The sequence below is a fragment of the Anolis carolinensis genome, chromosome 2, assembly GCF_035594765.1.
Source record: "Anolis carolinensis isolate JA03-04 chromosome 2, rAnoCar3.1.pri, whole genome shotgun sequence".
NCBI lineage: Eukaryota > Metazoa > Chordata > Lepidosauria > Squamata > Dactyloidae > Anolis > Anolis carolinensis.
In genome coordinates, this window is record NC_085842.1 from 281,584,702 (window position 1) to 281,596,835 (window position 12,134).

The 12,134-nt window shown below is 37.4% G+C and overlaps 1 protein-coding gene across 2 annotated transcripts in view; it reads left to right on the forward strand.

Annotated features, from left to right (window-relative positions):
• tmem161b (transmembrane protein 161B) overlaps positions 1 to 12,134 on the forward strand; it is a 34,878-nt gene that overhangs the window by 6,807 nt on the left and 15,937 nt on the right. For both annotated transcript variants that reach the window (XM_008103013.3, XM_008103012.3), the window contains exon 2: positions 11,270 to 11,373. In XM_008103013.3, the coding sequence (XP_008101220.2) occupies positions 11,270 to 11,373 (104 nt within the window). The remainder of the gene's footprint in view (positions 1 to 11,269; positions 11,374 to 12,134) is intronic.

A 12,134-nucleotide genomic window follows, 5' to 3' on the forward strand; every position in this document is an offset into this window, starting at 1 on the left:
TTCAATGGGAAGTGTGGACCTGCTTCTGGCCAACAAGATAGTCAAGTTAATTAGGATTATTGTTGTTGTGTGCCTTCCAAGTCATTTCAGATTTTGGGCGAACCTAAGTCAAAATTTTATTTATTTATTATTTATTTACTTGCTACATTTATATCCTGTTTTTCTCACCCCGAAGGAGACTCAGAGCGGCTTACAATTTATATCTATATACAATATATTATATTATTAGCATAGAACAATATTAGCATTATATATTACTATATTGAATTATACCACTATATTGTAATATTATTAGTAATATTACATGTAATATATAGTATATAATTAATATTATTATATGGTATTATTATTAGTATTACATTGTATTACATTATAATATTTCTATCAATATTATATGTATATACAATATTATATTATTAAAACTGATATAAAATATTCTATTATAAAAACTGAGGGCAGGGGCCAGGTAAATGACCTTGGAGGGCCGCATCCGGCCCCCGGGCCTTAGTTTGGGGACCCCTGCACTAATATATCTTTATACTTCAGGAACTTGTCTTGTTCCTTCATAGCTGTCCTTCCACGTCATAGTCGTCTTCTGACTCCTTGATTCCAGTCTCAATTCTGATTAATGATTTTGAGATTCTGAATCTTTCTGTCACTTTTTACTTTTGCTTCTAGACTTTTCTTAACTGCTTGAAAAGTTTTATCTGTCGTCCATCCATTCTCTTTCTTTGAGGCTGCAATTAGTGTCCTTTTGCATTCCACCCTAACAGTGACCCATGCTTCAGTTCTTTTGGCTCTTGGTCAGTAAGGCTTAGTCAGTTGCCAAATGGTAAGCCAACACTTACATAAGTCCCATTGATTCAGTGGGTTTATTGTAGTTAGGACAAACAATTTGAATGAGGCCTTGTTTATGACCTAGGGAAACTGTGTGTCTGACTCTTTATAGAATTCATATTCCGCCCTGCATCAAATAATACCAACCTAATTTCCTTCTATAAAAACTATGAGTGAAATCTACTCGTGTTCATCCAGTACAGATACTATTGAAAGAATAGATTCTTCCTCCTTCTACGGGACCTTTCTCAGAGTGGGAAATCCTTTGAGGCAAATTTGGAAATTCTTAAATAGATTGCAATGCAGGAGGCAGAGGGTAAATCTGAGAATCACCTGAACCAAAATCTACTTGGGCATTACTGGATGTTTCCTAGTGAAATAAAGTAAATCACAACACCCTAAACAAGGAAACACAAAGTATAACACACTTTTCTATTGTGTCAGAAGCAACTTGAGAACATATTCCCAGCAGGATGGTAACACATCTGGGTGTCCCCTGGGCAACGTCTCTGTAGACAGTGTCTCATCAGAGCTCCTTTCATTTTAATGTTGCTCTATTGGGGACTGGGCTGATGTTGGAATGGGCAAACGCTCTGGTTTCAGCTTCTCTTCCGTGACTTGGGAGTTTCTGGAGCTACTGAAAGGCTTCCATGCTGCTGCGAATATTGGAAGAGCCGTAGAATTCTTACAGCATAGTATTTTTAGAGGCAAAACTTCTTAATGTAGGCATGATAAATGTTGCATGAACAACATGAGTTATCGTACTTTAAGTAAGAACCTCTTAGCCAGTGATATTTCAGAAACTAGGTCACTAAGCAGCAGTCTTCTCAACTGCTTATTTGGTTCCATTGGTTTAGATAATGGGAAACACTCCTGTATACCTGGAGTCTAGTGAGTTCTGTCAGGATCTGTTTAGTTTTAGAACTCATTCTGAGTTCTAAATGTGACACATTTTAGCAGAGTAAAGAGGCAGATAGCAGATTTCCAACTCAAGGTTACCACTGGTTTCTAAACAATGTAAATCAGTTTACATGTCTATCATTTTTTTTAATAAAAAAGGTCAGGATTTAATTTTCTCCTTTTTTCACTATTATGTAAATTTTGGGGCAGTGTTAAGAAGAGAAGCTGTTCATTTCTTCAGGTTTAATACCTTATACCTCTGTGCATGGTAGGTAACAGTTTGTGTCAAATACTCAAATCATATACTAATACTGTAAGTATGTACAACTCTATATGCATTGTTAGCTTGTCAAATTTCATTTGTGTGTGATGCGTATACAATTTGTATAGAAAAAATTAGATAGCTCTTTTGTGCATTAGAAGTTAGTTTATCATGTTTTTCTATACTGTGTAAATCTGCATCTGTCTCTGACTTATCTTTTCATATAAGTAAGTAAGTAAGTAAAACTTTATTTTTACCCCGCCCTATCTCCTCATGGAGACTCAGGACAGTTCGTAACATAGAAGGCAAACATTAAATGCCATAAAAGTACCACAATAAACTTAACAATTCCAATAAATAAAAAAAACCCATTCAACAATAAAAAACCCATTTCGTAAGAACAATAATTAACAAATTACACAGAATTAAAAGAAAAAGTTAAAAGCCGTATCCAAATTCCATTCCTTATATAAAACTGAAGAGGACAACCTGTAGTTTTCAGTCCTGCTTGCTGCCACCCTTAGCCTATGTTCAGGAGTCCTCTGTATGAGATCATTTTGTTGCTCTGATAGGTGCAATTGTCCGTCTTTGGGCAGTTAACTGTGCAGTAGACAGTGAACTGGTTTCAGCCAAATTCTTTCAGCCCTGTTCTACATTTCCTGTGCTTCATACACATCAAAGAATGTAGCCCTTAATGAAAATAACACCTTCTCATGATGGAGAATCAATAGTATGTAAGTTTTGTAGGTATGGAAAACTTTGTTATCCAGTCCTGAGGTTCTGAACTTACAGAAGCTCCTAATGCTGCATTTTTGCTTTCCTACTAAGTCTCGAACGTAGTATGGCAAATTTGCGCAAGAGTGCTAAATTTATTTTTTACAAAATACAGTATGACCCCATGTCCATGTAGGATACATTCCCAAACTTAGTATGAATATGCAGAACCATGGATAATAGTAAACACTATTGATATGAAGAGATTCGGGCTCAAGAATACCTAGAGAACTTAGACAGTGTCATGGGAGGACATATGTAGTTTGTAAAACGTGGATAAATGAAATTGAGGATACTGGTCCCAAACACACAATAATTGTGCTGTAGTGATTTTTTTTATTGTTTTTAATAATAACAATAATAATAACTTTATTTTTATATCCTGCTCCCATCTCCCCAAGGGGACTCGGGGAGGCTCACATGGGGACAAGCCCAACATCAACATACATTAAAATACAATTAATAATTTAAAACAATATAAAACAATAAAAACAATATAAGACAATATAAAACAGCATAGAACATATCAAATGCTAGAACTCAAACATAGTACGGAATGTGTAGGGGTGGGCTTGTACAGACTCTGCGTGATGCTCGAGGAAATAATAAAGGGGTGATCAGGGAAGGCAAGGAAGTCTCATTAAAGAATTTTTTTTCGTGTCAGGAGCAACTTGAGAAACTCCAGATCGCTTCTGGAGTCAGAGAATTGGCCGTCTGCAAGGACGTTGCCCAGGGGATGCCCGGATGTTTTGATGTTTTTACCATCTTTGTGGGAGGTTTCTCTCATGTCCCCGCACGGAGCTGGAGCTGATAGAGGGATCCAACCCACGCTCTCCCTGGGTTGGATTTGAACCTGGCAGCCTTCAGGTCAGCAACCCAACCTTCAAGTCACAAGACTTTAATCCACTACGCCACCGGGGGCTCCATTAAAGAATTAAAAATCAACAAGAATGAGGGAAATTGATAAAGTGGAGCATTTATAACAAGTTAAACATCTGACTGGAACAATTTATTCGAAGGCGGCGGATTGAAACAGCCACGTTTTAAGGTGCTTATGAAAAGTGGACAGGGAAGGGGCCAGTCTTATTTCCCTGGGGAGGGAGTTCCAGAGCCAAGGGGCTACCACCGAGAAGTCCCTCTCCCTCGTCCCCACCAACCACACCTGAGACAGAGGCGAGAGCGCAATAATGGCCTCCCCAGAAGATCTCAAGGCCCATGTGGGTTCATAGGGGAGGAGGCGATCACAGAGATAAGCAGGTCCTGAACTGTAGTGATTTCCCCCCCAGTTTTTGAAGAGGTAGCCACTTTGGTTCCATTTACCATTTAGTTACTTGCACGTACTTCTCCTTGTTAATCTTGATTTTCATGCTTTCTGTCTGTCCTTCATATTTAATCTACTTTGTCAACTGCCCTATGCTTATCTAGAAACATTATACTAATATAATGTAACTCCAGACCAGCTGGTCTCTAGATATTGTTACAATGTAAATGTCAAATTCTTTTCAAAGCAAGTGCTGTTCCTTAAATAAATATTAAGTCACGTTTATACAATCAATTTTCTTGCCCTTGAATAAGCAAAATAAGTCATTTCCTAGAAGTCCTCTTATAATTTGACTCTTGTTAAATGTGCTGCAGGATGTCCTGTAAAAACAAAGTTTTTGCAGTTTAATAAACCTTTAAAATGTTTTTTTTATGATAGAACCAATTAGGAAATGACATTTATAATCCAGGAATAAAAAAGTGTTACACAGTGTTATTATAACATAGAATAGATATAGCCAATATAAATAGTTTTTGTAAACAGTAAAGTCATGTTTGCTGTCTGGTAAACTTTGTGATTTACCAGTATTTTGGTGAACAAGAATTTCTAACTTGGCTTAATCAGCACTACTGACATTGCTTTAAAAAGTTTTAAGATCACCTGTATTTTGAGTTCAGAAAGGAAGGAAAATGCTTGTGTAACCCATCCTATTTGATGGATCATGACCATGTAGGGTTGTTTATCATTCTAAAAGTGCATTCTTAAAGGTTTATAGAAATTTGGGTATGGGTCCCAAATGCTGCTTGTGAATAATGCATGCACAAATAACCTGTATATATAATCCCAAAAAAACCTTTCAAGTTTGACTTTTCAAATTTTGACCCTCCTTTTATCTTTAACCTTTTAGCTGTAGGAGGAATCAAGCACAATCTCCTGTTTCTGCCAGGTTGGACCTAGCTGGGACATCATACACACATTTTGACCTTTCCCCACTGAACTACAGGCTGTTTCAAAATAATGAACCAAATTTCAAAGCAGCATATTTTTTTTCAATAGCAACATGTTACAATTACATAAAAAGTTACAAATGGTTTAATGAGTTATCAAGTTTTTTTCACTATTGTAAGCCAGAATCAAATCTAAAAAATAATTCTGCAAATGGAGAAAATCTCATTAGACTTTATGTTGTAGGGTCACCATAATATGAATGACTGAGGCTAGGGTTGTTTGTGCACTGGGAGAAGTATCTAGTGGTAATAGTTTAAAACTCATTTTGCCACCCTTTCAAATGGTAAGCATTTCATTCATGGCCAGTTCATAATTACAAATATATAGTGATCTCAAGGAGCCCCTGGTGGCGCAGTGTGTTAAAGCACTGAGCTACTGAACTTGTGGACCGAAAGGTTGCAGGTTCATATCCGGAGAGCTGAGTGAGCACCCGCTGTTAGCCCCAACTTCTGCCAACCTAGCAGTTCGAAAACATGCAAATGTGAGTAGATCAATAGGTACCGCTCCAGTGGAAAGGTAACGGCACTCCATGCAGTGATGCCGGCCACATGACCTTGGAGGTGTCTAAGCCGGCTCTTCGGCTTAGAAATGGAGATGATCACCAACCCCCAGAGTCGGACATGACTAGACTTAATGTCAGGGGAAAACTTTTACCTTTACCAAGTGATTTCAAATCAGGCACATCTTTTGGAAACACCCTATTTCTGTAATGTACTTGCAAAATTTCTGAGAATTAAATTGGTGACATCTACTATGCTTTAGGGCTTATGTATGTAAGCCATTTAATTCAAGTCTGGTCTGGAATAGCAGTACTCTAGTTTATGCCCAAGAGTGGATCCACTCCCTGTCTGCATCCCACAGCATGGTTGTCACTTTACCGTAGTGGTCCTCTTTTGCCATTGCCAAGTTGACACAGAGCTCCAGAGAGTATCCCAAGTCATCCTCCACCTGCTCCCTGGTCACACAGATGCCTTTGCTGATATCGCCAAAGATGATAGCCAATGATGAGGAACAATCCAGAGCACTTGGGCCATCTGCTCTGGTGGTGAGAGGGCAACACAGGACCAATCTATTCCATTTTCTCTGCTCCATGGAAAACACAAAAAGGGGATGGTGGTGCCAGGCCATGTGGACAGTGGGGCAGTTCAGAGTCAACCCAGGTGTCCACATCAAACCCAAAGTGCCATGCTGCTCTGGGATTCTGCCAAAGCTCTGGAGCATTTCCCAGCTTCTAATCCAAAGTAAATTAATGTTAATGGGTTTTACCCAGCATTGTTGACCAGAAGTCCTTGGATGTCCCAGTGAGACTTGGGGTATCAGTCAAGCCATTTGTAGACAAACTCTTAGATTTATATTTGAAATTGTTCATTAAATGCATGCAGAAAGTACTGCATTGTTTTCTGTTGCTGTACCTAGAGATGTAGACAAGGTTCTCAGAGGGATGTAACCTACCACTTCAGTGCTCAACCCTTTTTATGTTTCAGTAATTTTAAAAAAGGTCTTGATAGGCTTGATCCTAAAGTTATTTAATGCCTCTTTTCAGGAAGTGGTGGTCTTTGCTACCTTGAAGGAAGTGGTCATAGAAACACTCCTAAATATAAACTATTCAGGTTTTGTACTTAGAATTCCAGCTCTTTTTATTGAGAATTTTGCTTGAGTGATTGGCTGCACAAATTCAGATTCTCTTTATTTAAACCTCCTTCTTAGAAGGGAAGTTAAACATACTCTGGTTTGAGTTACAGCCCCTGTGGAAGACCAGGTACAATGCTTGGGAATGCAGTTCTGCCAGTTGTGGCAGGGAGTTTCTCTGATGCAGGAGGTAGTTTTACAATTGCAGCCTCACCTGGATATAATCTGGCAACGTTGGACCACATTTTGACACCAACCTGTTTGGATTGTTGCAATAACTTGCCTGTAGGAGTTCCTTGAAGATAAACTGTGGTTAGTTCAAAATGCAGAAGCTGTGATTTTGAACTAGGACAGGTTAATATAATGACATTTCTCTCATTTTAAATTATATTTCTAGGCTCATTTCAAGGTCTAATCCCATCACAGATTCCTTAAAGATTGTCTTTGATATTAGCTTTTCTGTGCACTGAGATCTTCAACTGAAACTCATTTTTGAATGCTACTACCATTCAGTAGGTGACAGCAAAGGAAAGCATTTTTGTACACCTGGCATCTGTGTTTTTTTTTTTTTAACCCTGGCTTAAGAAGGGGAAATGGTGTACAGTATTTTATTATTAATAATAATATTGAATTAGGTTGAGATATTTTCAGGAAAGTTACCAATTCATGTTTTAAAAAATTATTGGAAGGATGTTAGAGTTTTAAACATGGAAATTAAAGGACTGTACTATGTTAACTGATGTTTTCTAATTGTATATTGGGTTCATTTTGTTGTTCATTTGTTACTTCTGTTTTTTATGAATTTGTATAGTTTTATCAAATACACTCTGCCTTGGGATAAATGGCATAAAGGACACATATCTGTATCAAATATGTAAATAGTGCAGCAATGACAACCTGGGTGACCTAGGGCAGATGTACTCTCTCAGCCTCAGAGGAGAGCAAAGGCAAACCCTCATTGAAATATTTCTCCAAGAAAACCCTGTGATAGTTTCATCTTATGGTCACCATAAGTTGGAAACAATTTGAAGTCACACAAGAACAAACATTTTAGAAGAAGATACTGGCAAAACCACCTTTGCATGTCCCTTACCTAAGAAAGTCGTGTTAAATTTATGAGGTTGCTATAAGTCAATAGGAAAGTTGAAGGCATGCATGTACATACAAGCAACTTGTTAATGCACTATTTAAAGAGCTACCATCTTGAAACTTGGTTGAGGGATAGAGATTGCTATCAAAATCTGGGGCTGATCCTCATTTTTTTCCTGGATCTCTGTTTGAAGTGAAGGTTGGGGCTTGTCCTAGAGTGTAGTGTAACATTGATCGTGATGTGCATGACAAGAGACTGTGGAACACAAAATAGCATGTCATGACATTGGCTTTGGGTACTTTATTTTCTAAACTTGGTGTTGAGTAGCTGCCATTGTTTTATAGCAAGACGAACGGATATATACTGAATCTAGTGGAAGCAATGATTGTAACTACAGAAGCCAAGAGGAAAGAAAGGCAGTTTGCTTAATTGTCTAGCATGCTTTCTCTTCTGAGCTGAAGGGGGAGATATGCTAGCACAGTGATGTGTCTCTTTTAATTTTAAGTATGATTTAACTTTAAGTAATCTTTAATTACAGCCTTGGGTTGTGGACAGATAAGTTTGTTGGACTTCGTTATGTAGTAATTGACCATCTGTTTTAGGATGGTGGTGGCAGAAGTTTAAGGGAGTGCCATCTCTCTGGCATACTTCATATGTTTATGATGTGAATCGCTGATGCAATCCAGTTTCCTTATCCAATGTCAAGTGCCTCTTAGTGGGAAGACTGTCATTGTGTTCTGTAATAGTGTTTAGAACTGGATGGTGAACAAATTACTTTCCAATTGGGATAATTTAATTTTTTCTTTTCCTCCAGTGTATCCTGATCTTCAGCATACCATATTAGTCCTAAGATGCCAGACCTGTCCAATTTAAATTCTTTACGCTTGCAAAATTGAACATCTACTTTTCTTGTACTTTCACTAATCTTTATTAGAGTGAATGATTATGCATTGTACAGTGTTGACATATCACTGACCACTTCTTATGTGGAACAAATGACAGTGCTACACAGAGCCAGCATGGCAGCAATGACACATTGTGGTTGAAGCATCGTTGCAGCAAGTTACGTACACTGCTTCTCAGAAGTATTACAGCTTATAAACACAGAATTGTTTGCTAGTGCTAACAACCTCTGAAGTGCTTAAGAAACATTTAGAAAATTAAAGCTTATTTTCAAGAAAATACGGAATTGTATAATGCTACTCCTGACTTGACCATTTTCAGATATTACTGGTCAATGATTACAGAAAACATTTGCACTGTCCATTGGTTTGGATTATTTGTGCTTTCTTCATCTACTATGTCATCAGATATACACACACACGTATGTATATCTGATGTTGCATCTTCATTAGCTTATTTTTAGCTTATTTTTTAGAACTTTCATTTTCTACTGTTTGAATTATTTTCCTACAGCTCTGACCCCTAAATAGTTGCTTCATTTGTTTTTGCATGTTCAGTCCTTTGTTAGCTCAATAGTATGATAGATAGTTCATTTAATGATAGGTTGGTTTCAGAGCATCATCCCTCTTTTGTGTCTGTTACTCCCAATTGTATAATACTCAATCATTGGAGGATGATTTGGGCACTGTCACTTTTTCACACCTGCTTTAAGTTGAAGAAAGTGATATACAGAATGAGGGATGAACTGAAGTAAGATTTATAATGAAGATTTTTCAAGACTAACCTCTCTGGTGAATAGCCAACTGTTGTCATGCCATGCAATTAGGTAGAAATAAAGAAGTATACAATTATCCTTTGCAGTAATTGGTTTTTGTATAGAAAGATGTGAGATAAAAGGAACTCTCACATACATCTTCACTATTTCCAATCCACAAAAGTTGATTTGGAACCCCTGGTTATGTTTTACAAGGAATAAGAATAAGAATAATATTCCTTGCCTCTTCCTTTTGCTTCAGGTGTGGTTCAGTAGCATTAAAACAATTTACTGCTTAATGAATACATGGCTTATTTCATTAGACCTTCTTTTCTGATAGTCCCCTGGAAACAGAACATTCTGATCTTAAAAGTGTAAATGCTACATATGTTTTTTGTATGAAAAGTAATAATAATAATAATAATAATAATAATAATAATAATAATAATATAATATATAATTATTCTTACAACCCGGCACCATCTTCCCGAAGGGATTTGGGGTGGCTTACATGGGGACCAAGCCCAGTGTAAACATGGTATTCAGAGTTACATAATTAAAAACATATAAATATAAACAATATAATTACAATATTTAAACCGGAAAAGTAACAACACCATAACATACATCATCAACATCACAACCAGTAAATGGAGAAAGTGGGCATGTTCAGATTTGAGACGGAAGGGCAAAGCTTGTGCAGAATGCAAAACAATACGGCCAGGTCTGGAATCAAAGAGTAGGAAAACCAAACCAATAAATTAAGGCTGGGCTGTCATAGTCGGGACCTAAACTGTTATTCATAGGCACATTGGAACATCTGAATTTTCAAGTCTTTGCAGAAAGTGGACAAAGTAAGGGCTAATCTAATCGCCCTGGGAGAGAGTTCCAGAGCCGGGAGGGGGGGGGCACAACCAATGAGAAGGCCCCTCTCCCTTGTCCCCACCAACCGTGCTTGTGACAGAGGCGGGAGAGAAGGGCCTCCCCAGCAAATCTTACAGCTTGCTGGTTTATAGAGGGAGATATGGTCACAAAGATAAGCAGGACCTGAACCATTACAAGCCACAGGTAGAAGCTACAGATAAATAATGGCATTATTTTCTTAAAGAGCTAGTATAGGCTGGTATTTTGTCTGGCCAGAGAGAATTCGTCTCCAGGTGTACTGGGCATGTGTCTCAGAAGTATGTTGCTTGGTTACACATTTCCAAAATGCGTGTTAAGAACAGAGATAAACCTTCAAACAATTGTTGCAGAGCAGTGATGAACTGCAAGCCTTGCCCAATTGATCCGGTGGGTTGGACTGCATATCCACTGTATAATTAATACAGTTTGACACCACTTTAACTGTCATGGCTCAATGTTATGGAATCCTGGGAGTCGTAGTTTCGTGAGGCATGAGCACTCTGGCATCTTGTAAAACAATTACTCCCATGATTTCCTAGTATTGAGCCATGGCAGTGAAAATTATGTCGAACTGCATTAATTCTACAGTGCAGATGCACCCTTAGTGTCTGGGTTGGCCCTTGGACTGATGCCTTTCAGTCAAATACAGTACAGTGTCCTTTAAAAATATATACATTTTAAAAAAGTAATGTCAGCATTTATGTAATCTGCGGATGTTTTTGGAATGGCTGCAGTGAACGAACAGGTAAATGTGTAGGCTTATTCCTTAAAAGGCCATATTTTTGAAACCTTCATCAATGCCTTTCCAAGAAGATTGGATTTAATTAACATAAATTCAGTTACAATAAAATTGTGGCATATAAAATTTCATTTTAGAGCTGTTGTGGAAATCAGGCTTCGAAAGAGCAAAGTTTCTTCGGCATTTTTAACCTGCGTATTCTTCCACAGGGTGTGATAGGTGTGCAGCTGGTGGTTACCATGGTGATGGCTAGTATTATACAGAAGATCATACCTCACTACTCTCTGGCCCGGTGGCTTCTCTGTAGTGGCAGGTAAGATAAGAGGAACAAATTGAATATCTGACAAAATGGATTCTGGCCCATGAAAGCTTACACCATAATAAATTTGATAAGACCATAAGGTGTCCTAGGACTCCTTGTTGTAATTGCCCTATTGTATCATATGTCTAAGCTTGTCTGGATACAAATTACAGTGATGGGTAGATCTGGAAAGTTGAGTCCTCAATAGAATGGTAGCTTTAAATCATTTGAAGTCTCATCTAAAGATTAGCATTATGCATTGATGTAGTAGACTTCTTGACAGGTGCTATGTTCATTTTTGCAGAAACAATCTTTTGTTTAAGTACTTAAATAATGTGCAAATATATTTCTTGCATAGCTGTACCTATAATTAACAATTATACCTTATATTGATGAAAATCAGAGTTTAAATTAGAAAAAAAGGAGATAGCTTATTCAGAACAAAATAATGATTAGTGACAACCATACTATTTGTGACAAATTCCTTAGTAACTTTAAAATAACATTCAAGATAATTAAATTCCCCATGTTCCTTAATTTTTCTTCTTTCTTTTTTTTAAACAACAACTATATTTTAGCTACCAGCTAGTCCCCAAAGTCTTCAGGATTAGTCATGAATTTCTATCTGAGTGTGTTCTTTAAGTACATACCTTTATCAAGAAAGAGTTCATAAAGAGGAGTCATATTTTAGAAACACTATCTTCTGTTTGGTACTTTTCTGTTAGTATAAATGTTCTGAATTTCCAGAATAAGAAATAAATTAATATGCTGAT